The sequence below is a fragment of the Peromyscus californicus genome, unplaced genomic scaffold, assembly GCF_007827085.1.
Source record: "Peromyscus californicus insignis strain IS unplaced genomic scaffold, ASM782708v3 Scaffold_7__1_contigs__length_154581171, whole genome shotgun sequence".
Taxonomy (NCBI): Eukaryota; Metazoa; Chordata; class Mammalia; order Rodentia; family Cricetidae; genus Peromyscus; species Peromyscus californicus.
In genome coordinates, this window is record NW_026294595.1 from 100,802,502 (window position 1) to 100,829,528 (window position 27,027).

The window sequence follows — 27,027 nt, forward strand, 5'->3', positions numbered from 1 at the left end:
GTTTGTGCAGAACTCAAAATGTACCATTCTGGAATTTTACAGTTTATGAAAAGAAACTTGACCTACTAAAACACTTTACCCAGGAGACTAGAACCTGGGAATTCAAACCAAGATGCCTCTTGTTTGGTCTGAATGATGCTATGGCCATTTGTTCTTCTCCATGAAAGCACTAATATAAACAACCTCTATCACACAATTAACCTTACCTACCTGCTCCAGGAGCCATTTGCACTTGCAAAAAGCACTAAAGATTAAAAATTCTACTGATTAAAGAGGGAGTATCGAGTCCTGGTGCACCGGTGGGATACTCCGAAGCAGTGGAGTTACAGGTTAATGAACTTCTCTGAGAAAAAAACATGTGATCAGTGCCACAGAAATGAAACACTGAATGAGTTTTCTTGTCTGACCCAAACAACATTACATTCTCTGTTTTGTTCTGAGCAGAAGATGCATGCACTGTTAAAATGCAATCCATGAAATAACCTCAGAAACACTGGCAGGGCTTAACTGTAGATCTGTGGCATAGTGCTACCAATAAAACATCTATGGGAGCAAAATCAATTGGGATTCCATGTGTCCAAAATGGCACTAATGACTCTACACAAGCTGTATGCATTGCTGTGTAGCTTGAAAATTACATGCCCATATTGACAAAATCCAAACACACTTGACAGGTTTAACTACAAGCACTTAAGAAGTTTCCCTCCAGTGACTACTATCACTCAGACCCTGCTCTTCTGACACATTTTTTTGCATGAACTTTCACTGAACTTAAAAACATAACACAAGAACAAGGAATGGCACAAATTTATGATTTTAATATTTCATCCCCAAAGCTATGGACTTAGATATATAAATCACCAAGATTACGAATATAGTGGAGATCTCGACACAATAGCTCTCCTTAGGTACTCTTTCCCCTCAGTGTCCATAGAAAGCAAATGTGTTCTGGAAATGTATTCCTTCTGCCAGAGAATTTTCAATCATGCCTTGCCTCCATGTCAGACTCAAAGCATGAAGGTACCTCCAAGTCTGGGTTAAAATTAGCATGGCCAATTCTGTCAGCTGAACAATGTAGCCTCGTGGGATGTGAGGTTACACCTACCCATAAATATTTTCCTTTGACTATTTTTCCTCTCATTACAAAATAAACACATTTTTAGTTTTTTATCAATTGTAAAACTTTACACAAATACTACTACTTCTGATAACATAACCAAAATTAAGAAAATAAGCGTGTTGCCTAATTCTATTACTTGGAAAGAACCATGGCGTATATTTTCCAGGACTTGATAGGTAGTTAGGTGGATAGATGTATAGTTGTGTGTGTGTGTGTGTGTGTGTGTGTGTGTGTGTGTGTGTGTGTGTGTGTGTTTCCAAAATATGTCATTCTATACACATTTTATAATCTCATTTTTCACTTTAATATATTACTCATCTTCCAAAGTCAATAAAAGCAAAATCATTTTATTGACTAATTGTATTCTATTTCTTGTAAATATCATAATATTTAACAAAAGTCTTCACAACTAGGCATGTGAGCTATTTTAATTATCTATTATCATACCCAATGCAGCAATAAATATTTCCTCAGCTACATATTCATACATTTGTTTATTGCTTCCTTAGAAGAAATTCCTAGAACAAGGATCACTAAGTCAAAAGCATGCCTGTTTATATTTTTGAAATACATTGCTAATTTCCTCTTATAGAGAATTCTACCATTTGAAGGTTCCAACAATGGTACATAAATAACACACATTTCTCCACATTTATTCTATGAAATGACAGCTACAACATCTATGTAGTCAACTAGTTGTAGCTGTGGATAAAATCTTGAGGTACTAACTTGACTACTTCAACTATTTCTATGAACTCAAGGGCCTTCTCTTTCTTTACTTGGGGACATGTCTTGCTTGGGAAGGGAAACACACGCAGAAAGGAGTCAATTGCTTGGTTTTTGAGCTCCAAAACAGACTCTTGAAAAGCGTAGCATCAATATCACTCTAAACCTGACTACCTGGAACATTGCTAATTGAGTGTTTTGAAAGGAAAAGTAAGGTTTCTTCAAGTCTCAAAAGATGAGTTAGACCTGTCTTGAGGAGCAGAGTAGAAAGCAAAGCTCCCATAATGATGAGTGGCTAGATGCAGGCTTTGCCAGGTCTGTAAGAGAATGTCTTGATGGATGATCGATATGGGAAGGCCCAGCTCATGGTGGGTCTGGGCTATGTGAAAGCTAGCTGAGGTTAGCCAAGGAGCAAGTCAGGAAGCAGCATTCCTCCACGGTTTCCTCTTCCAGGTCCCTGCCTTCAGATTTCTCCCTTGAGTTCCTGCCCTGGCTTCCCCCACTGATGAACTGTTTCCTGGAAGTGCAATCTAAAATAAACCCTTTCCTCCCCAAGTTGTTTTTGGAGAGATCCACATTCAATAAAATGTGACTTCTTTGGGGGCATTATTTACTGCTTCTAACACAGTCTAACATCAAATGAGCAGTCTCCTGTGTTGAGAAGCAGCCAGTGCTGCCCACTGCCTTCCATTCCTGGAGAGTCACACTGATGCTAATGTTTTGTTTTGGAGGTTTTGTTGCTAGTTTGTTATTTTTAGACTTCCAAAAGCACTGGGAAAATCATTAACCACTGCTTTGGATTTTTTTTTTCTTAGCCTCTGTGCAAATTCAATGCACATGCCTTAAGTTTTGTTGTTGTTTTAAAAGGGACTTCATGAGTCCTCAAATAAGTGCATACATTTTAAAACTGTATGCCTTGCAATAAATCCTGACAACATTACTTTTGAAATTTTAGGTTTACATGTGCAGGTTAGTTGCAAAGTGGTTTAAAATTTTAGTAATTAAAATGCAAACCAACTAACTATAACAGGAAATAAATGGGGAGGGAAACTTCTGATTTATTGGTTTTACAATCTGTATAAAATTATTGTGCCAGAATTATATACACATATGTATATGAACATAAATGACAATTTACCTTGAAAATTAATATTTTAATTAACCATCCAAGTATTACTATTTCTACCACAGGCTCCATGAATTCTGTCATAAAAATGACACAAAAAATTATCCAAAATCATTAACTCCAATAAAAATATGGCCAGTATGCTGTCAACAAATAAATAAGAGATTTTAAACCTATATAACTAATTAGAGTATATTACTAATAATTAATAAAATTTCCCGATTTTTAATTTGACAAAGACATGAGTAGCCTTCTGTCAGAACTTCACACCAGCCCTCGAGAGCCCTTTTCTACTCAGGGTCCCACAGACACAACAGCAGATTCAATCGACAGCTCTCAGTTGGTGAAATCTAAGATTTCCTTCCCTACCCAGCAAGCTCTGGTCAGAGAAGCTGTAGGAGCAGCAAGCAAAACTGTTACAAACCAGCACTTCTCAAATTTAGAGGGAAACAGTTATGTAGATTTTTAATGTTTTTTTTCCAAATGAAGTAACAGAAAAATAAATATAACGAACAGATAGATGCTAAGAAATACTTGTCCTCCAAAATTAATATTTATGTGCTTGTATGTCCAATGCCAGTCAGCACTCTTGTATTTTCTAGCACTAGGGGGCAGCTGTACGAACAGCAGAGCATTCCCCTTCTCATACAAAGTGCTCAGCAGTCTGGGCTGAGTACTCACTCTTCTGACCATACGGCACCTCCTCCTGTGTTTTCCAAAGTTATCTTATCACAAACTGCTGGTGCCTACTAAATACTAATTCCAATACTCCATACCTCAGAGACCGAACTCAAAGATGGAAGGAAGCCAGGGGAATGGTGTATTTAAAATGCACCTTCAGTGACATTGCTATTTATCATCACTTAATATCTTCCAGGTTTTTGCAAACAAGTAATTTTAAAGAACAACATACATGACTTGAGATTCTTTTCTTAAAAAACATAGGAAATGTTGGAGTCTCAAAGACAATGATTCATTGCCAATGTCACCTTTATCCTAGCTTTTGTGACTAACATGAATGAGACTTAAGGAAGCTTGCAGGAACACCTACACAAAGAGAACTCACTGAGGACTGCAGCACACACACTTCTGCTTTCCCAGATGCCTGATAGTCCTTCTTCCTTCCCAGACCTACTTTCTCCCTTTCCTTCAACACACACCTGAGTTCTTCTCGCACTTCTCCAGCTGTGTTCCCCGTTATCACAAACACGGCATCCATGGCATCAGTCAGCACATTGCAGGCGTAGCCAATATTGATGGCAGTTTCTGGTATAAAGAAAGATCACCTCTGTTACATTTTCCATAAAGTTTTGAAGCCTTGGCTGTGTTCCCCAGAGCCTATCAGACCCACTGGTGTTAGCAAACACACACTGCTTTATACAACACAACTGACTGGGCAAGAAAAAACAAGCAGGTAAAGAAAACTACTCATGAAGTGAAAATTGAAATAGTAGCAATAAAGAAAACACAACCTGAGGGAATTCAGGAAATGGAAAATCTGGGTAAGGGAACAGGAACTACAGATGCAAGCATCACCAACATAATACAGGAGATGGAAGAGAGAATCTCAGGCATTGAAGACACAATAGAAGAAATAAATTCATTGGTCAAAGAAAATGTTAAATCTAAAAATGCCTAACACGAAACATTCAGGAAATCTGGAACACCATGAAAAGACCAAATCTAAGAATAATAGGAATAAGGGAGGCATCCAGGCAATGGGACCAGGTCCTGTGCTCATTGCATGAGTTGGCTGTTTGAAACCTGGGGCCTATGCAGGTTTGCTTGGCTCGGCCTGGGAGGAGGGGACTGGACCTGCCTGGACTGAGTCTACCAGGTTGATCTCAGTCCTCAGGGGAGGCTTTGCACTGGAGGAGGTGGGAATGGGGAGTGAGCTGGAGGGAAGGTGAGGGGGGCGGGAGGGGGGAGAACAAGGGAATCCGTGGCTGATATGTAGAACTGAATTGTATTGCAAAATAAAAAAAAAAATTATTCTTTCAGAACTTGGTATTGGTGAACCATCCCAACCAGTAAAAACTCAGCCCCCTATACATGGTAACTGTGAAATTTACTGGTTTTTGATGTATTCCTATATATTTATTTTATGTTATAAAATTAGGATACTTTTATAGTTATAAGTATTAAATTTCATGGAAAAAATAAATGTTTAAATAAAATTATTCCTCAAAATAAAAAAGAGAAATTTGAATAGAAAATCAAGAAAAAGAATAATAGGAATAAATGAAGGAGAAAAATCTCAGCAGAAAATATATTTATCAAAATAATAGAAGAAAGTTTCCCTAACCTAAAAAAGGACATGCCTATAAAGGTACAAGAAGCTTACAGAATATTAAATAGATTGGATCAGAAAAGAAAATCCTGACATCACATAATAATCAAAACACTAAACATATAGAACAAAGAAAAATATTGAAAGCTGCGAGGGAAAAAGGCCGAGTAACATATAAAGGCAGATCTATAAGAATTACACCCAGCTTCTCAACAGAGACTCTAAAAGCCAGAAGTACCTGAACAGATGTCTTGAAGACTCTAAGAGACCACAGATACCAGCCTAGGCTACTATACCCAGCAAAACTTTCAGTCTCCATAGATGGAGATATTTCATGACAAAGTCAAATTTAAATAACATCTATCCACAAATACAGCCCTCAGAAGGTGTTAGGAAGGAAAACTCCAACCCAGGGAAGTTAACTATACCCACAAAAACACGGGCAATAGATAATCTCACACCAGCAAAATCCAAAGAAGGGAAACACACACAAACACACACACACACAACCAACAACAAGAAGAACAACAAAATAACAGGAATTAACAATCACTGGTCATTAATATCTCTCAATATCAATGAACTCAATTTGTTAATAAAAAGACACAGGCTAACAGAATGGATATGAAAACAGGATCCATCCTTCTGCTGCATAAAAGAAAACACACCTCAACATCAAGGATAGACATTGCCCCAAAGTAAAGGGTTGGAAAAAAATTTTCCAATCAAATGAATCTAACAAGCAAGCTGGTGTAGCTATTCGAATATATAGCAAAATAGACTTCAAACCAAAATTAATCGAAAGAGATGGAGAAGGACATTTCATACTCATTAAAGGAAAAACCCATCAGGATGACATCTCAATTCTGAACATCTATGCCCCAAATGCAAGGGCACCCACATATGTAAAAGAAACATTATTAAAGCTTAGATCAGACATCAAACCTCACACATCAATAGTGGGAAACTTCAACACCATATTCTCGCCAATGGACAGGTCGTCCAGACAGAAACTAAAGAGAGAAATAATGGAACTAACAGATGTTATGACTCAAATGGACCTAGCAGATATCTACAGAACATTTCACCCAAACACAAAAGAATATACCTTCTCTTGGCAGCTCATGGAACCTTCTCCAAAATTGACCATATGCTTGGTCACAAAGCAAGTCTCAACAGATACAAGAAGATTGAAATAACCCCCTGTATCTTATCAGACCACCATGAATTAAAGTGGAATTTCAACAACAGAAATGACAGAAAGCCTACAAAGTCATGGAACCTGAACAACTCTCTACTGAATTAGCACTTGGTCAAGGAATAAATACCAAAAAAAATTAAAGATTTCCTAGAATTTAATGAAAATGAATGCATAACATACCCAAACTTATGGGACACAATGAAAGCAGTGATAAGAGGAAAGTTCATAGGACTCAGTGTCTACTATGAAAAAATTAGAGAATTCTCATACCAGAGACTTAACAGCACACCTGAAAGCTCTAGAACAAAAAGAAGCAGACACACTCAAGAGGAGTAAATGGCAGGAAATAAACTCAGGGTTGAAATCAATAAAAATAGAAACAAAGAGAACAATACAAAGAATCAGTGAAACAAAGAGTTGGTTCTTTGAGAAAAGCAACATAATAGACAAACCCTTATTCAAACTAACTAAAAAGCAGAGAGAGAACATGCAAATTAACAAAATCAGAAATGAAAAGGGAGACATAGCAACAGACACTGAGGAAATTCAAAAAATCATTATATCAAACTTCAAAAGCCTATACTCCACAAAACTGGAAAATCTAAAAGAAATGGAGTTTTCTTGATAGATACCATTTACCAAAATTAAATCAAGAGCAGATAAACAGACCCATAAACCCCAAGGAAATAGAAGCAGTCATTAAAAGTCTCCCAACCAAAAAAAGCCCATGATCGGATGGTTTTAGTACAGAATTCTACCAGACTTTCAAAGAAGAGCTAATACCAATTCTCCTCAAATTATCCCACAAAATAGAAAGAGAAGAAACAATGCCAAATTGTTTTTTATGAGGCCACAGTCACCTTGATACCGAAACCACATAAAGACTCAACAAAGAAAGAGAATTACAAACCAATGTCCCCCATGAACATAGATGTAAAAATACTTAATAAAATACTTGCAAACTGAATCCAAGAACACATCAAAAAGATCATCTACCATGATCAAGTAGGCTTCATCCCAGAGATGCAGGGATGGTTCAACATATGAAAATCTGTCAATGTAATACACCATATAAACAAACTGAAAGAAAAAATGCATTATCATCTCATTAGATGCTGAAAAAGCCTTTGACAAAATCCAACATCTTGGAAAGATCGGGAATAAAAAGGACATACCCAAACATTATAGAGGTAATATATAGCAAGCCAATAGCCAACACCAAAATTAAATGAAGAGAAACTTAAAGCAATTCCACTAAAATCAGGGACAAGACAAAGCTGTCTACTCTCTCCATATCTATTCAATATAGTACTTATTACTTGAAGTTTTAGCTAGAGCAATAAGACAACTGAAAGAGATAAAGGTAATACAAATTGGAAAGGAAGAAGTCAAAGTATTGTTACTTGCAGATGATATGACAGTATACATAAATGACCCCAAAAATTCTGCAAGGGAACTCCTAGGGCTGATAAATACCTTCAGTGAAGTGGCTAGATACAAAATTAACTTGAAGAAAATCATTAGCCCTCCTATATACAAACAATAAATGGGCTGAAAAAAGAAACCAGGAAACAACACCCTTCACAATAGCCACAAATAATATAAAATATCTTGAGGTAACTCTAACCAAGTAAATGAAAGACCTGTATGGCAAGAAATTCAAGTCTTTGAAGAAAGCAACTAAAGAAGACATCAGAAGATGGAAAGATCTCCCATGCTCATGGATCAGCAGGATTAACATAGTAAAAATGACTTACTGAAAGCAATCTACAGATTCAATGATATCCCCATCAAAATTCCATCACAATTCCTTACAGACCTTGAAAACAATACTCAACTTCATATGGAAAAAACAAAACACCCAGGATTGCTAAAACAATCCTGTACAATAAAAGAATTTCTGAAAGCATCACCATCTCTGATTTCATGCTGTATTACAGAGCAACAGTAATAAAAACCCAAATGGTATTAGCATTTAAAACAGACAGGTGGATCAATGGAATCAAATTGAACCCAGACATAAATCCACACACCTATGGACACTTGATTCTTGATAAAGAAGCCAAACTTATACAATGGAAAAAAAGAAAGCATCTTCAAAAAATGATGCTGTTATAACTGAATGTCAGCATGTAGAAGAATGCAAATAGATCCATATCTACCACCATGTACAAAACTCAAATCCAAGTGAATCAAAAACCTCAACATAAATCCAGATACACTGAACCTGATAAAAGAGACAGTGGGGCCGGGCGGTGGTGGCGTACGCCTTTAATCCCAGCACTTGGGAGGCAGAGCCAGGTGGATCTCTGTGAGTTCAAGGCCAGCCTGGGCTACCAAGTGAGTTCCAGGAAAGGCGCAAAGCTACACAGAGAAACCCTGTCTCGAAAAACCAAAAAAAAAAAAAAAAAAAAAAAAAAAGAGACAGTGGGGAATAGCCTTGAACACGTTGGCACAAGAGACAGCTTCCTAAACAGAACACCAATTGCACAGGCACTAAGATCGACAATTAACAAATGGAACCTCATGAAACTGAGAAACTTCTGTAAGGCAAAGGGCACAGTCAAAAGGATAAAACAGCAGCCTACAGAATGGGAAAAGATCTTCACTGACCCCACATCTGACAGAGGGCTAATATACAAAATATATTAAGAACTCAAGAAACTAGATGTCAACAAACCAAATAAGCCAACCAAAATACGGGGCATACATCTAAACAGAGAGTTCTCAACAGACAAATCTCAAATGGCCAAGAAGTACTTGAAATGTTCAACATCCTTAGCCATCAGGGAAATGCTACTCAAAACAACTCTGAGATTTCATCTTTCACCTGTCAGAATGGCTTAAGGTAAAAATTACTGATGACAGCTCATGCTGGAGAGGATGTGGAGCAAGGGGAACACTCCTCCACTGCTGATTGGAGTGCAAACTTGTACAGTCACTTTGGAAATCAATATGGCGGTTTCTCAGAAAACTAGGAATCAATCTACCTCAAGACCCAGCTATACCACTCCTGGGCATATACCCAAAAGATGCTTCACCATACCACAAGGACACTTGATCAGATATGTTCATAGCAGCTTTATCCATAATAGTCAGAAACTGGAAACAACCTAGATGTCCCTCAACTGAAGAATGGATAAAGAAAATGTGGTACATCTACACAATGGAGTATTATTCGGCTGTTAAAAACAATGACATCAGGAAATTTGCTTGCAAATGGATAAAACTAGAAAAGATCATCCTGAGTGAGGTAACCCAGACTCAGAAAGACAAACATGGCATGCACTCACTCATAAATGAATATTAACCATAAAGTAAAAGAGAACCATGCTACAGTCCACAGACCCAGAGAAACTTAGTTACAAGGAGAGCTCAAAGGGTATGGGGTTATACATGAATATCACTGTGAAAGAGAAATAGAATGAACATTGCCAGTGGAAGAGAGAGGGGCATGGAAGAAGGGATAGGGATGAGAACAGGAGGAATCAGGTTGGGGGAAGATGGAGGGAGAGAGTACTGGGAAAAACAACTGGAATATGGGGCATTTCTGGAAGAATTAGAAACCTAGTACAATGGAAACTCCCAGGAATCTATGAGGGTGACCCCAGCTAAGACTCCTAGCAATGGGAAATATGGAACCTGAACCAACCATCTCCTCTAACCAGGCAAGACTTCCAGTGGAGCGACTGGGACACCAACCCAGCCATAAACCCTTTGACCTACAATTTGTCCTGCCTACAAGATGTGCTGGGTAAAGGTAGCACAGAAATTATGGGAGTAACCAAATAATGACTAGCCCAGCTAAAGACCTATACCCTGAGAGGGAGCTCACCCCCTGAGGGCCAGGACCCACATGCAGGATACCCCAGAGACCTAGGATAGAACCAAACATGAATGGCAAAATAATAAGTCAATGAAAGATTCCTGTTGATATTCTGCTATACTCATAGATTGGTGCCTATCCCGACTTTCATCAGAGAGGCTTTACCCAGCGACAGATGGAAACAGATGCAGAGACTCACAGCCAAACATTAGGCAGAACTTGGGAAATCCTGTGAAAGAGGAGAAGGAAGGATTGCAGGACACAGTGGGGTCAGGGGCCCCATAACAAAACCCACAGAAACAACTAACCTGGGCTCACAGGGTCTTACAGACACTGAACTAACAGGCAGGGAGCCTGCATAGGACTAACCTAGGCCCTCTGCATGTATGTTACAGTTGTGTATCTTGGTCTTCTTGTGAGACTCATAACAGTGACAGCAGGGGCTGTCTCTGACTGTTACCTGCTTTTGGAACCCTTTCCTCCTACTGATTGCCTCGTCCAGCCTTAATGGGAGAGTAGATGCCTAGTCTCACTGTAACCTGCTATACCATGGCTGGCTGATATCCATGGGAGGCACACCTATATCTGAAGAGAAACAGTGGAGGAAGAGTGGATGGGGCCCGGGATGGGGGTGGGGTGGGGATGACTTTGGTTGGGATGTAAAAATGAAAAAGTAAATAAACAAAAAAATTTAAAAGAAAACAACACTCACTCAGTGTCTACTCATTCCTAAAAGTGGTCCAGTTTTCACAGATGATCCTAGAATTCAGCCAGGCACACTGGGACAGTTGCAGTGGTTGTTAAGATACAGTAACATGACCATAAACAGCTGAGAAACAGCTGTTGCACTTAGCCTCTCAGGAGATTACTCAACACTCTGAGTTCTTCTAGAAGATCTCCCACACCTCCCTGCCATCAGGAAACTAAAGGACAGTGTAAGGTCTCCAGTGTCTCCCTTTGGTTCTGACAGAACAATGCTCAGATGAAAATCATGTTAAGTATGTTTCTCTATAAGGGTGACAACTATATAGAAACTCTGCAGACCAGAGAGTGCGCTATGGAAGGTATTTTTGTTAGTTTTTAAAGAATAAGTTCATATCTTTTTAAAAAAAATAAAAAGCTTTTTTGCATTTCAACTTTTTTCTATGTGGAGAACTAGGAAAATGTGGAGGTACTTAAAGTTGCTGATTAAAAGGTTTTTTTTTTTTTTTCAAAGAATTAATTCCCCCTCTTCAAATATTGTCACCCATTTCCAAATTACCTTGTTTGTCTCCTGTTAGGATCCAGATCTTAATATTGGCTAGCGATAGACTTGTAACTGTTTCAATAACACCTTCTTGTAACTTATCTTCTACAGCAGTGGCACCTAATAGCTTTGTCAGAGAGTAAAGAATAACATGTTAATACACGCAAAGAACATATGTAACGTCCGTAGCTTTCAGTCAGAGTTTAAAGATAAAGGAAATGAAGACAACTTATAAAATGTGGATATAGCAAGCACACTATTGTGTATATAAATCAATCAGTTGAGTAGAAACCCAAAAGGAAGTGCGTAAGTGAAGCTTACTTAATAACAGAGGCCCAGGGAAGTAGAATTTACATGAGGGAGATGGGATGATGCTTGCATCAGTGGGCAGATGCTACTCCACCTCTACTGGTTTAAGAAGTCCCTTGCTCTTCCCCACTTTCAGTAGCAAAGGAGAGGTCCAACAAAGAGCCCTCGGACCCTAGTCAAAAAACTGAGGGGGCAAAAGGTAGTATCATTCCATGAATTAAGAGGTCATCAGGTGATCTAATAAAAAGTAAAGATGGTTCAGTTTTCACCCCAAGGATGAGACCTGCTTCCTATGACTCCCAGCAATCAACCTCCTTGGTCACTGGGGTCTCTGAGAAGAGTGACTTCTAAAACAGACCACACTCTGAGTAGTCCTCTTAGTCTCCTGGGCCGGGAGTACTTCCGAGCGACAGTCATGCTCTCCACATCAACTGTCTCTGCACTAAAAAGTGTGGATCACAAAACAGAGTGAGGAAACGAATATGTTGTATCAAAGATAAACCAGGGGTTGACAAATAGGGTGTCCACTATCCTTCACTTTTGGAGGACTTCCCTTGCATGAGCTATTGCTAACAAAGCCAGTCCTCCAGAGTCACTGGGGCCACACAGAGTAAGCTCAAAGCCAGCATATAAAGTGAGACTCTGCTGTGGGATGTTCTGTATGGCAAATGTGTTGCTGATTAGTCAATAAATAAAACACTGATTGGCCATTGGCTAGGCAGGAAGTGTAGGCGGGACAAGGAGGAGAATAAAACTGGGAAGTGGAAGGCTGACTCAGAGAGACACTGTCAGCCGCCATGATGAGAAACAGCATGTGAAGATGCCGGTAAGCCATGAGCCATGTGGCAAGGTATAGATTAATGGAAATGGATTAATTTAAACTATAAGAACAGTTAGCAAGAAGCCTGCCATGGCCATACAGTTTGTAACCAATATAAGTCTCTGTGTTTACTTGGTCGGGTCTGAGCTGCTGTGGGACTGGCAGGTGAGAGAGATTTGTCCTGACTGTGGGCCAGGCAGGAAAACTCTAGCTACAAGACTCCACATTGAGAAACAACCATCTGTTACTGCAAGATGACTTAGCCAAAGGCTTGAGCATAGGCCAGCACACTTCCAAACTTATACCATCAAATCTCTTTCAATGTCTTCATACAGCCCAGATATCCTTTCATCCCTGTCAGTGGTGGCAGCATTTGCATCTTCAAGCATCTCCTGCCACACTTTAAAGTACTTGTCATCAAGTTCTCTGTAAGCAATTGCCAAGGTGCGAAGGCCTTCACCTGCAAATTCCTGTAAGAGAGGATGTAATCTTAGGAACAGGTAGACAACAATAAATACAGCAAAAGTCCCCCACAACATGGGGAGGGTTTCATTCTCATTCATTTTGTCCCAAGAGCACTGCATGGCCATTCTGACCTAACTCCATATCTCCTCAGACATGGAAGAGTATAGTTGTGTTTTATGTTTATGTCTATGAGGTTTTCAGGGCACTAGCTTTCTCCCCAAAAACTGCTGAAAAGGTGTGTTGAAGTGTTCTAATTGGGAAGAAAGGAATGTCGTGGAAGAGAGGTCTGTTGGAAGCAACTACATCAGTGTCCAGCCTACTTTGCCTGTAGGAAGCATTCCTGTCCATAAGTCACAGCTTTAACTCCCAGTGATGAGGAGAGGCCCTTGGAGGAGTCACAGCTCTCAGGCAAAGAGACGGAGCCCTTTTGTGGACCGTATCAGGCTCTCTCACCAAGCCTTTCCACACACACCCCTAGTAAAGCATCCTTGATGAAAATTCAATGATTCTTACTTTTGTATCTGTAACTAGAGTTTTCCTGCCTGGCCCACAGTCAGGACAAATCTCTGTCACCCACCAGTCCCACAGCCGCTCAGACCCAACCAAGTAAACACAGAGACTTATATTGCTTACAAACTGTATGGCCATGGCAGGCTTATTGCTAACTGTTATTATATCTTAAATTAATCCATTTCTACAAATCTATACCTTGCCACGTGGCTCATGGCTTACTAGCATCTTCACATGCTTCTTGTCATGACGGCGGCTGGCAGTGTCTCCCTCCAACTTCCTGTTCTTTCTTTTCTCCTCTCTGTTAGTCCCGCCTATACTTCCTGCCTAGCCACTGGCCAATAGGTGTTTTATTTATTGACCAATCAGAGTAATTTGACATACAGACCATCCCACAGCATGTATCTACTTTAAAGTTTCCATAATAGAAACTAAAAGCAATCACTAATGAATAAGTAGATGCTAAACAGTTGAGTAAGAGAAGTCTGGTATGCTACCTATGGTTATGAGAATAACCTATGGAGGAAAAGGAAGAGAAAGGAATGAAAGATACTACAAGTATAAGCTCTGAGGGATGTCTTTTGTCTTTCATTCTAGACTCTTCTATGAAATAATTCTCTTCTTTACTACATTAAATTTCATTTTTAAGAACAAAACTTCTTTGAAATCTTGAAGATATCATCATCAAGTCAGACCAGCTCAAATATTCATTATTTGTTAGAAATTATATATTATGGAGTTAACTTTTAATAAGTAATCAAATATTGGGAAGTCATACTTTTCCTGTTAGTGTTAATTGTCAACCTGACACAGCCTGCAGTCATCTAAGAGGAAAGACTCAGCTGAGGAATTGCCCAGATCAGATTGGCCTTTTGATATGTCTATGGGAGGATTGTCTTGATTAACAGATGCAGGAAGGCCCAGTCCACTACGGGCAGGACCATCCCTAGGCTGTTAGTTCTGGGCTATGTAAGAAAGCTAGTAAGCATGAGCCTGTGAGTGAGTGAGTGAGTGAGCCAGTAGGCAGTGTTCCTCCATGGTGTCTGGTTGAGGGTCTTGCCTTTAATTCCTACCCTGTCACCCCCAATGATGTACTAAGACCCAGACATATAAGCCAATTAAATTAGAACACTTGGTATACTGACAATCTCATATGATTCTTCTGGTACTTTATCCTTCTAACAGGGGTGAGGAGTAGGAGATTGATGGCTGCTATGTGTCTCACACAGCCACATTAGCTAGAAATATAAGTAGACTGAGTTTGGGAGCAATGTTGAAAACCTCCCACATCACTTCTGCCTCCAGTGGTCATTTTATGGGCCTCCAAACTGTGAGCAAAGCATTTTAATAGCCATTTCTGCCCCTTTGGGCATTGCCAGTCATTAAACATGCTTCTCTATCGTTTTGATGTATAGTGCAGACAGAGTTTTGTGATCACACATGTGGTAAATCATGATGCATCCTAATTAGAAAAAAGAAAAGCCAGTGCATGGTGCAAAGATGCATTTTAGCCCAGAAAGACCACAAGAAACATTAACTGAATTCATCACCCAGGCAGTTGGTAGTAGCTGGGACATTGCATTCACATTTACAAGCCCTATCTTCCAAGAACATCACCGCATTCCCTTCTGATCAGAAAATCTAGTTACAGCCTTAAAACCGTCTTTTGTTTTCTCAATTCACACAGATGTGTCTTTGCCTTTAACTCACAACCCCACTGGGCATTACCACTGCCTCCCACTCCGTTCTGCACAACAGTGAGTCAACTCTAAGAGGACATTAGAAAAGGGGACAGATGCCTGAAGTCTTCTAATTAGTCATGCAACACACATTTAATCCAAAATGGTCATTTGAGCCAGGCCTTTGCCTATCATTAAACTATCCAAAATCAATGATTAAATACATGAATAAATTTAAAAGCCTAGAATGCAGATGGAAAATGACAAACGTGAATGAAGGTAATGCCAGGTCCAATTGATCTGCCCTAAAAACAATTAGACTGAAAAGGAAAACGAAAAGACCAAATTAAACTTTAATATGAAAGGAAAATGTCTAGAGCCTTGGTGTTTGAGTAATGACAAAAATCATATAGTTATTACTCCAATATTGTTTTAATTAAGAAAACTAAAATACCATGTCAATCTCTGGAAAATATTAAGAGGCAATCAAGAATGCTGTATTAAAAAGGAAAAAATAACTATGTTTGTAACCATTATTACTAAACCATCACTTTAAACTTAAAGTCAGGCAGAATATTTACATTTTATTTGTTTTTAGAAGAATCGAGGGGATGTTTTATAATCAAAACAACATCTGACAAAGGAACATGAATCTTCAATAATTTTAATGGAAGAATAAAAACTAATAAAAGGAGAATTTTGAACCATTTCCTGCAAAGTTTCACAGGGCTCAACCAGAACCTCAAACAAATAATTAGTATGACACGTGGACACCAGGTTTAAATCCACAGTGCCTCTATTATTTCCTAGACCCTTGCCCTTGAGAGGGGAACAAAGGTACAAAGATCACCTCTATGCCCCTGAGAAAGTTTCTGAAAACAATTACACTAGCCTTGGAATGTGTGGGTTGACACCCAGAACACATAAAGGACTCACAATCTGTAGCCAGAATGAAAGGAACTTTAAGAGAAAGTCGATTATCTCCAGAGATTATTGTCCCCTCACCATCTAAACACAGCCACAAAGTGGTGGCCCTGGAGAACCCTGAGCTCACCCCATTGTGTGGCTCTCCCAGCTGTCCTGTGCTAATCCACCTGTGGAGAAAGGGAGTGGCAGCCGCTTCCCAGACACTCACTGGCACTGCCCTTTGTGGCATGGCTCCCCAGCTGCCTTCTATTTCAGAAGTCAGCTTGTTTGCTGATCTTCATTAACGAGTGTCATAGTGGATGGCAAAAGGGCTCCTGTGCTGACCTCAACGTGGAGCACTTACGTTGAGATGGTCCGATGTCAAAGACAGCAGGTCTTTGTTGGAAGGATGGAGTTTCTCAAACAAAATAGTATCTGCTCCTTTGGAATAAAGTTTTATCTGTCCTTCTGGGTTTCGAACTGAAAAAAAAAAGAAGAAGAGTTTGGAAAAGCAGGTTATATAATTGAAATCTGTGAAAACTAGACTCTCCCAGGGCTCCAGCTAGCCCATCTGGAAATGGACATAAGGTTTCAGCCAGGAACAAAGAAAGTATTCAGGGCCTTTGGCTAGACAATCACTACCTAAGTCAGTAGGCTTTATTCCTGTTCAAATTAATTTAAAAATATTCCTTCCACTGGAAGTTTTTGATTTCCCAAACTCAGAAACAAGTATTTTTATGCTTTTATACATGACCTACCAAGCTCTCTATTGCAAAATGGCTGAAAGACTTAAATTAAGCCATGTGTATTAAAGAGAATTAAGAGCTTTGTTTGAAAGTTCTTGGTGTGGAATTCAAGATCTTCCGTTTAAATAAATATCACTATCATACCAACTCATTTCCACATGGAATTCTAGCCACTCAAGTTGTTACCATCTAGGGGTCTTGATAGAGTTCATTTTCTCTGCCATTTGAAGAATTAAAAGGCAGCAAAGATCACCGAGTCAACAGAATCTAGCAGTGAAGAAAGACTTATTAGAAGTAAGAATACACACACACACACACACACACACACACACACACACACACACACACACACACACACACAGAGGGGTGGGGGGACCTTCAAATCAGAGAGATACTCCAGAGCCCAAAATTCAGTCTCTCCTCCAGGGCTGGAGGTTTTAAGTATCTTTGGGAGTTCTTCCTCCCCTACTTTAGGGCTGGCCAGTCTGGAGAAAGACAGGGTGGCTGATAGGACCCCAACTTGGTGAACCTGTTCTAATCCTTCCTTTGTGGTCCAACAGAAAGGGAGCCTTATTGGTGAAAGCAAAGCAGGCCTTTGTTTTAAACTGCCAGACTTTTGTCTCAGGTCTGGAGGGTGAGGGGAAAGCTGTTGTCTTTGGAACTTAGTCATGGCCCTCTCCCTGCCCCTCTGGTCTGCCTGACTCCCTGCCCCTCTGGTTTGCCTGACTCCCTGCCCCTCTGGTCTGCCTGACTCCCTGCCCCTCTGGTCTGCCTGACTCCCTGCCTCTCTGCCTGACTCCCTGCCCCTCTGGTCTGCCTGACTCCCTGCCCCTCTGGTCCTTGCTCTGCTGCTCTTTTCTGCCCTTTCTGGCATGGAAAAAGCTCATTCATTTTAGTGGTTTGTTCTTGGGTCAATCATAGCTACAAATATACATCACAGAATTTAAAAAACTTGAGTTTCTACCCTTCTTCCATTGGAAGTCTGTTATTTGTAGGGCTGATTTCCCTTGTTCTCCAGATTCAAGAATTACAGCCCAACTAGAGTTTCTGTTTCACCAAACTCCCCTGCATGCTCTATCAAATCTTATTCTCCAGTCACATAAGAGTTGGCCCAACTTTGTAGACTTGGTTTTACATTTTTAACACACACTAGGCACTTAATAATCTGAATAAATGAATGAGCGAATGAGTGAACAAATGAATCATGAGGTCATATATTTCTTCCTAGGAGATCCAACAATGTGAGACAACTTCACTTCATAGTCAGAGCACACACCTTCATTGGCTTTATCAATTAAATCATAGAGATCATTTCATGCTTTCCACTTAAAGTATTCTCTAAAAATAGAATGCCTCAGAACAGGAGAACATAAATATACTTTACTATTCATTTAATGGGAATGAGGAAACGATAGGAAATGGGCTGGTGTAGGTAATTTAAGCCAAGGTATAAGAAAAATTGCACCAGATCATGCAGCAAGGAAAGCTGGCCAAGGGTCTTAAAACAGAAAGCCATGACAAGACCCAGGGCTGAGAGATTCCCAGAGTGATGTGCATCTGCTCAAGCTAGGAGGCGTTAGAGTCTTTTGATAACAGTTTGACGATCTGGGGGATGGGGTGGTGATAGGGTCTCACTGTATAGCCCAGGCTGCCCTTATACTTCCTGTGTGCTGGAATCATGGGAAGCACCATACCTGGCTATTAGACTCATCATCTTTTAAAAGTTTACAGTTGAGAATTCTTCAACTCACATCAGATTTTGAGAGCCAATGTAATTTATTCTTTAGTGGTGATCTGCTACCTGCCTCATTTCAATGGGTTTTTATTGTTGTTGTTAATGTTGTTTGTTTGCTTGCTTGTTCTTAACTCTAGACCTTAATGTACTGAACAGATGCAATGAGTTCTCCTTAATGGTATAATGAGATTCATATGTTTGTTAATAAAGTCTATAATCCTTGACAAAATACTATAGAAAACAACTTTTATTTAAACAGCACTAACTTCAATAGGGACTCTCTTGTCTTCAATACCAGCATGATGGTAATGAAACTATACATTAATAAGTTGATGAATGCTAGACCCCAAAACAAACAAACAGTAAGGCAGAAAATGAAGGAGGAATCAGAAGGGGAAGAAAGGGAAGAAATGGTAACGGGACACTGAGAGAGAAATCATAGCAGCAGTGTCTAAGCCCTCACAAGGGTATTGTCCCCATAGAACAAGCCACGTGACAATCAGGAGGCTGGCATTGCTTCCTGCCTAGAATCAAACAGACGTTTCTGCTCTAGCTGAGTCCCCTTGAATTCCTCCCTGACTGAAAACCAAGCAGCCAGAATGAAGTCTGCCAGCCCCGCTCTGCGCTGAGCATTGCCCTTCCCCATATGGGGTCCATTAAGGCAGACATCTGATGTCTGCGGTTAGGCTGAGAATTCCCCACAGCCTGTAATGGTGACCAATGCTGAGCAAAAGCCAAACTTCTCCCCATATAACAATCTTAGGTTTTTGTCAACACCCTCCGAGCAAAATGAAATCCATGCCAAGCCAACTGAGGACCACTGACATCTCCCTGGGGTTGTAAATAGAGGATAGTGCCTGCTGTTGCAATGCTAAGCCAAAACCTACAACAACCTGCGTGCTTTTTAGTGGATGGAAACTGCCTGTGGCCTATTATCATAAAAAAATATTAAAATGAGCAGCCTCAGAACAATCTCTCTCATACTATGTTCCAGTAAAGACTCCAAATCCTACCACTATGGATATATACATTTTCCATAGTAGGAATTCATTTAATACAATGACCAAGATGTTCGTAAGTTACAAAGTATTCGCTAGAATTTCATTCAACGAATATTTGTAGAGACTGTGTGCCGGTCTGGTGCTTGGCCCTGGGCAGTATGAAGATAAGGCTGCCTGACCTCAGATAGCACCCAGCCTATATACTGTTGCTATAACCATGAGTCCCAGGAGATGGAATCTCACTGCTGTATCAAACAAAGCATTCTGGCGAATACCATAAGAAATAGTTACTTGAAGGAGCTTGAACTGTTTAGGAGGCCCCCAGGCAGTGGGACTGGGACCTGTCCTTGGTACATGAGCTGGCTTTTTGGAACCTAGGGCCTATGCTGAGACACTTTGCTCAGCCTTGGTGCAGGGAGGAAAGGACTGGACCTGTCTCAACTGAATCTACCAGGCTGGGCTGACTCCCCAGGGGAAACCTTGCCTTGGAGGAGGTGGGAATGGGGGGTGGGTTGGGGGGGGAAGTTGGGGGGGGAGCAGGGAAGACAGGGGAATTCGTGGCTGATACGTAAAATTAAATTAATTATAAAATAAAAATATGTATTTAAAAAATCAAAAAAATAGTTACTTGGAAAATAAGAAAAACAAATGACATTTAAATTGGACATTATCAGATCAGAAGGAGTTTTCAGCAAAAAGGAATTAGGGAAAAGGGTTGTTCTATATATACATTAAATACACACACACACACACACACACACACACACACACATACACACACACTGTATGCTATGTGACACTCTCAGACAAATGACTTAAATTTTTTTTTAGTTTAGTTTCTTGTGTCCTGCATGAGGGTGATATATTGTTGCAATAACCCATTGCTATAGTTAACGAGGCAATACCACGTAGCTTATCTGGTAATTAAAAGAGGTTTATTTCAGGGATAACTTACAACCAATAAGGGGTTGATTACAGGATCTGGGAGAGATGAGGTACAGTCCAGCATAGTTCTCTGGGGAACGCTGACTTGGTCTGCAAATCCAGCCTCCAGGACCATGAGGAACTAAGAGAGCGAACACATATGCATCTCCAGTCTTAAGGGGTCCCTCTTGGCCACACCCCAGGGGCAGGTCATAGGCAGGTGTGGCAGTTACTTGCTGCCACACTAGGGGCAGTGTTTTGAGGTCAAAGCTGGAACAGCTACGCACTAAAATAACCCTCACCAGAGAAGCTTCTATCTTTGATAAATGATGATTAGCATAGAGACCCGTAAGCAGTCAACACACAGAGAATGAGAGACTGTGGGATGTTCAGCCCTAAATGGGACATCTATATCACACCCCTCGTCCCAAAGCTCAGGGATCATTACAGAAGAGGGAGCAGGAGTCTGACTCAAAGACAGTGGATGACGACAAAGAAACAGTATCTTCCAAACACAACAGGGCAGCGGCATATGAACCCACAGCAGTTGTGTCAGCATGCCGAAGACCTGTGCAAGCTCAAGCCAGACAAAATTCCAGCATGGAGTGGGGAGGGGTGGACATGAAGTCCTCTAGCCAAGGAACTACTTGAAATTGATAGCTTCTGGGAGGGGGGAGAGTCAGTTTTCTTTAAGAATGTAGACCCTGGAAAGTTGACCACACTCCAGTGGAAGGCCACACATCCAAGAATATATGGGCAGCACACGTTGAACTTGATAGGTTAAAGAGAAGGGGAAAAAAAGAGGACGGAGTTGGGTGGGTAGGGAAGGAGGAGGTTGATCTGGGAAGAGAGGGGACAGGAAGTAGAGATGATCAAAACACGTTATATGAAATTCTCAAAGAACTAAGAAAAAAGGATAATTTTTAAAGATTTAAGAAAATACTTCCTTGGGCATGTAAGAGGGCTGAGAAAAGGAGTATGTAACTAGTCTGAGGACACTGAAGTGGTGCTGAGGGTTAGTGCTGAGTTATAAAAGCTTGGATGTGACGTGGTACTAAATACAGTAGTAAAGCATCATCTCCAGCAGTGGAATAAACAGAAATAATGAATGATGTGAGAAGAGCTGATGATGCTGAGCAGAAATGATGAGTGGATACGAGAATGATCCATGATACCCACAACAACCAGCACAAGCTACACAATTCAGAAATTCTCCTGAACTGGAGTTGAGCAGCACTCCAGCCAGGCTTCTGGATGTGACTCCACTATGTTACCAGTTTTATGGACTCAGTCAGGAAAGTTGCTCAACTTTTCTGTATATCAATTTGATTATCTATAAAATGGACATAAAAATAAATAGCGTGTACTTTATTAGGGTTTTTGGGGTAAAGCAGTTTCTTCAGGTAGAAAATTCAGAATAATGTTGGACAAGGAATAAGCTCTTGTTGAATTTTATTCATATATTATTACACTTTTGAGGTTAAGTGGAGGATCATGAGAGTTTATAAAGTTATAAAAATGTAGCACATAGCCAAGAGTTAAATTATCCTCAAAAAGTGCCATCACAATTACAGAAACATCAAAAGATCAATGATAATCTCAGCTAACAAACATACCTATAACAGACATCCTTTTCCTGATGTTGTTGAAATCCAAAAAGGCAAGTAACTGATAAGTAACAGGTGTTCCCAGTTCTTCTATTGTTATTGTCTCTGGGGTCCGAGACTTGAAAATGAACCCAAAATTTCTAGCAGCAGTTACTAGAGCTCCTTCATCGGGTGATTGAACTTGGTAAACTAGTTGTCCTAAAATGAAAAGAGACATTCAGTGCTGAAGGTTGTAACTCATGTTCATAATTCCAATGCTAACCCCAATGTATTCTTTACTACCCAACTCTGGCATCAACTCTAGACACTTTCCTATCCTTAGATAACAGCCACTCACCAACCATATGAAGCCCTGGGATATCCCAAGTCTCCACGCACACCACCATGCAGCCCTTCCCTTCCTGTAGCAAAGTGTCCAACTGTGAGTCTGCCTCCCCACTGTGATAAAAGTTTCTTGGTTCATTGATGAGAAGCTCTTCACTTTCAGTGACTAGAGAGTCTAACTGAAACATCGCAATACATTAACTCATATAATACTCAAGGTAAGCCTTTGGAATAAAGATTATTTAAATAGTTATTTTCATTTTTTATACTGATGGGACCTATGGCTGAAAGAGATGGTATGGTCATTAGAGAAATCAAACAAGAAGTGAGAAAGCAGATATTCTGGTCTTTCCCTTGATAAGTACTAATGACCATTTTATGAGGTCAAATGTATAAAAGTCCACCAAAATACAAAGGATCAAATCAAGATGTTAAAGACTTGTTGCTCAATAGTGTGTGTGCTGAGGTAGAGCTAAGAGGGGAAAGAAAGAATGAAACATGCAGAATGACTAAAAATACATTAAAAATAAAAGTAATTTCATTTACAAAAAATTATACCATGTTTAAAAAATGAATTAGAAGATGCAAGCGTGGGCATATTCATGTTTACTGCTTATAATGCTCAAGATAAATTATTAAATAATTGTGTTTTCTATTAGTGGGTATACTATGATTCCTTGTGAAAAGTAAAATCCTACTTCTCTGCAAGTCCAAGAGTGAATCAGTTAAGAGGCTAAGGCAGGAAGATTTCCTTAAGTTTGAGGTCAGTCTGTGCTACATAGGAAATACTAACCTAGTCAGGGATACATAGCAAGACTCTGTCTCAAAAAATCAAAAGAGAAATAGAAATGATAAAACAGTTACTTCAGAATCTCTCATAGTTTACCAGCAATAAGTAAGCCACAATTTTACCACTAGTAGGTAGAAATTTATAAAATGAATAAATAAACATTGTCTACAGATTAAAGAAGAAACAAATGTTACAGAACATAAAATAGATAAATATATGCATGAATCACACAAAATTGACTACAGTTACAAAAATAGCACCTGTGAGTTTTTAAAGGAATGGAGACTATCATGGGAATATTCCATGTGCCAGGACAGGGCTGATAACCAATGAAGGATCTTTGTTTTGCTCAAAAGATGCCCCATGCTTTCATGAGTTTATTATGTTAAAATCCCGATGTTAACCACTAAAATAATAGAGGCACATTGTTTCCAAAGTAGTAGGATTCAAAAGGACTAAATCTATGAAAAGACAAAAAAAGAGGAGTCTAAGAAAGAAAAGGCAGGACAACAACAAAATAAGATGGTTGAAAAGAACTCCAAACGTTATCAACACTTGAGCTTTAAGTATTTCAAACTAAGTGTAGTGACACCAAATGAAGGCAAATGGCCTGTGTGTTTTCTTTATCCTTAGCTTTGTCTGCTCTGATTTTTTAATGTTAAAATATATTATTTATGAGAGATGTATCCAAAATGTGAGGGAAGAGACAAATAAAGACTAGCAAAAGCCAAGTGCACAAACGTCTAAGAAGGAAGAACAGTCAACTACGGTAACCTCTAAGACACAAATGACAACTGGAGATAAATGAGATCAGAATATACTGAGAAAGGCTGTGATTTAATGAAGATAGAAGTCTGAACATTGTCTAACATGACCGTATAAAGCAAACATTGGCAGAATACAAACATCATACAAGTGTACTGTTCTATCCAGTGCTCTTGGCATACTTTGATGAGCTGAGAAACTGAGTTGTCAAAACAATCCATTAACAAAACACTGAAGATTGCTCATATCTTTAATTCTAGCACTTAGAAGGCTGAAGCAGAAGGATTGCCATGAGTTTGATGTCAGCCTGAGCTATAGAATAGCACTCTGATATCAAATAAACAAACAAAGAATGAGAAGCTTTAGTAATATAATTGAAATATTGTTAGACATATATGTTTAGAACACAGTACCCCCAAATCATAGAACATGCATTCATCTCAAGCATTTATTAAATGTTTATGAAATCAAGCATATACTAAGCCATTATTAAGCTTCAACAAATTTTAAAATTAGTATAATAAGGAAATAAAATAAGTCTTATTTTTAAACTTATTTTATTATCATTTACTGAAACAGAAAAGAAAAGAAAAATCTTCCTACCAGGCAGTGGTGGTAGACACCTTTAATCCCAGCACTCAGGAGGCAGAGGCAGGAGGATCTCTGTAAGTTCGAGGCCATGCTGGTCTACAAAGCAAGTTTCAGGACAGCCAGAGCTGTTACACAGAGAAACCCTGTGTAACAAACAAGCAAACAAAAATCTTCCTAAAGTACTTGGATTTCCCACTCTCTTGTTTTGAAACTTCGCTCTGTTAGAGACTGAAAACCACAGCCTCTCCAAATAACTTACCCCATGAAACAAATGCCCTACACTCATAGCAATATCCTCAACCATGAGCTGACTTTTAAGTATTAAAACTAAATGTTAGATTTGAACTCTCTTCTCTATAAGTGACATTTATACAGAAAAAGTTCAGTTTTGAATGTTCTTTAACATGTATGGATTTGTTTGAGCCTGAGCTACACATTCCACAATGAAAGCTTTGAAACAAAAGCAAGTTCACATTTCCTCAAGACATAACCCTGTCAGTGGAATCTGGAACCATGCACATTTCTAACTCTGATCTCTTTGGAAATCCTTTTAAGTGGCAAAGACATTAACCAGCCATAAGAATGGCTGAAAGGTAAGAGTAATCACAGGAAATGCTGAGTGGGGAGTGCAGATGGCTGGAGTGCTCATTCATGCACAGTGGGGATATAACACGATACATTAATATTTTTAAGAAACAGTTGAACTGTTTCTTAGAAGTTTAAACATATCCTTATTTGATGAGCTGGAAATTTCCATTCCTAGTATTTAGACATCCTCCTTCCAATTTTTTTTAACAAATGATTTTTAAAAGACATAAAAAGTCTTTGTGGCAACTTTACTCACAAAAACTGGAATAATCTAACCACATATTAACAGAGAACTGGAAAAGGTTGTGGCATGTTCGTACAGGGGAATGTGACTTTAATAAAAAAGAAATTCAGCCGGGCGGTGGTGGCGCACGCCTTTAATTCCAGCACTGGGGAGGCAGAGCCAGGCGGATCTCTGTGAGTTCGAGGCCAGCCTGGGCTACCAAGTGAGTTCCAGGAAAAGGCGCAAAGCTACACAGAGAAACCCTGTCTCGAAAAACCAAAAAAAAAAAATAAAAAAATAAAAAAATAAAATAAAAATAAAAAAATAAAAAAGAAATTCATAACTGAGATACCAGCACTGATGACAGAACATAACACATAGAGTGGATACTGTACAATTCTGCTTATCTGGAGGATAAAAATGGCAGATTCGTCTTTAGTAATAGACATCATATCAGGGCTTGGGTGGGCTAGAGTTTATAGAAACTGAATGGGAAGGTCAGGAGTAACCTCACTGCATTAATGGAAAAGATTTATGCCTTGATCCAAGCAGTGCTTCTAGGGATATTTGCAACTGTCAAATCTCATCAAACTTCAATTTTTATGCTTGTGCATGCATGTACTTTGAAGATCTGGGCACTTCAGTACATTGAGATGTAGCACAACGTCAATTTTTAATAATGCTAGAATTGAAAATGAATCTACAAATATGAGAACTATCTGAAAGATAAAATGCCAAATTGATCAATAAAGAAATGAAGATAGAAGGGGGGAAATCATAGTTCAAAACATTTGCAGAAGAAAATGAAGGCAGAGGTAAGAGGAAGCAAACCCAGCCAACAAATGGAAATAGAATCTTGGAGGCCTCATCAGTAAAACTGCTTAAAGAACTCCATCAGCACTGCTGGACCACTGTGCTCCTTCTCCAACCAGCTCACTCTGAGTGACAGGCTGAAGCAATTACTTCTTCCCTGGATGCATCCTTAAAAATATTTTTCTACACTGTGTTCAGGCCACCTCAAGAAAGGGTCAAGATCTGAGTCTGGGACCTGAGACCAGAGGTAAGTGAGCACAATAGTGTCAGACTACCACAGACCAGGAGGGGAAAGAGAAAGGGGGTGTGTATACAGTTCTGTCTAGTAAGAACCCTGTCAGATTCCTTGTGCCAGCCCTGGAAAAGCAAGACAGTGACATAGGTGGATGTGATGCCCAGAACAGAGGACCCCACACCCAGAAGGCCATTCGTGATCTGCCTCATCCATACAATCTTGAGCAACAGACTACAGTAATAAATGGCATTCATCAAGGAGGGATTCTGTCACACAAAAAGGAACAGACAACCAGAAATCACCAAACATTTGAGAACAGCATGAAAGTTAGATGCAGAAGGTGGGGAGGGAGGGAGGGAGGAAAAAAGGGGAGAGAGAGAGGGAGGGAGGGAGGCATGGAGGGGGGAGAGAGAGAGAGAGAAAGAGAGAACACACTCAATAAAATACAGCACACTGGATGA

The 27,027-nt window shown here is 39.6% G+C and overlaps 1 protein-coding gene across 1 annotated transcript in view; it reads right to left on the minus strand.

The window, feature by feature from the left end:
- Atp8b4 (ATPase phospholipid transporting 8B4 (putative)) overlaps positions 1–27,027 on the minus strand; it is a 237,398-nt gene that overhangs the window by 44,162 nt on the left and 166,209 nt on the right. Inside the window, exons 17-21 of the mRNA XM_052723786.1 lie at positions 22,247–22,435; positions 16,589–16,704; positions 12,970–13,134; positions 11,551–11,662; positions 4,133–4,238 (exon numbers count right to left, since the gene is read on the minus strand). Coding sequence (XP_052579746.1) covers positions 4,133–4,238; positions 11,551–11,662; positions 12,970–13,134; positions 16,589–16,704; positions 22,247–22,435 — 688 coding nt within the window. The remainder of the gene's footprint in view (positions 1–4,132; positions 4,239–11,550; positions 11,663–12,969; positions 13,135–16,588; positions 16,705–22,246; positions 22,436–27,027) is intronic.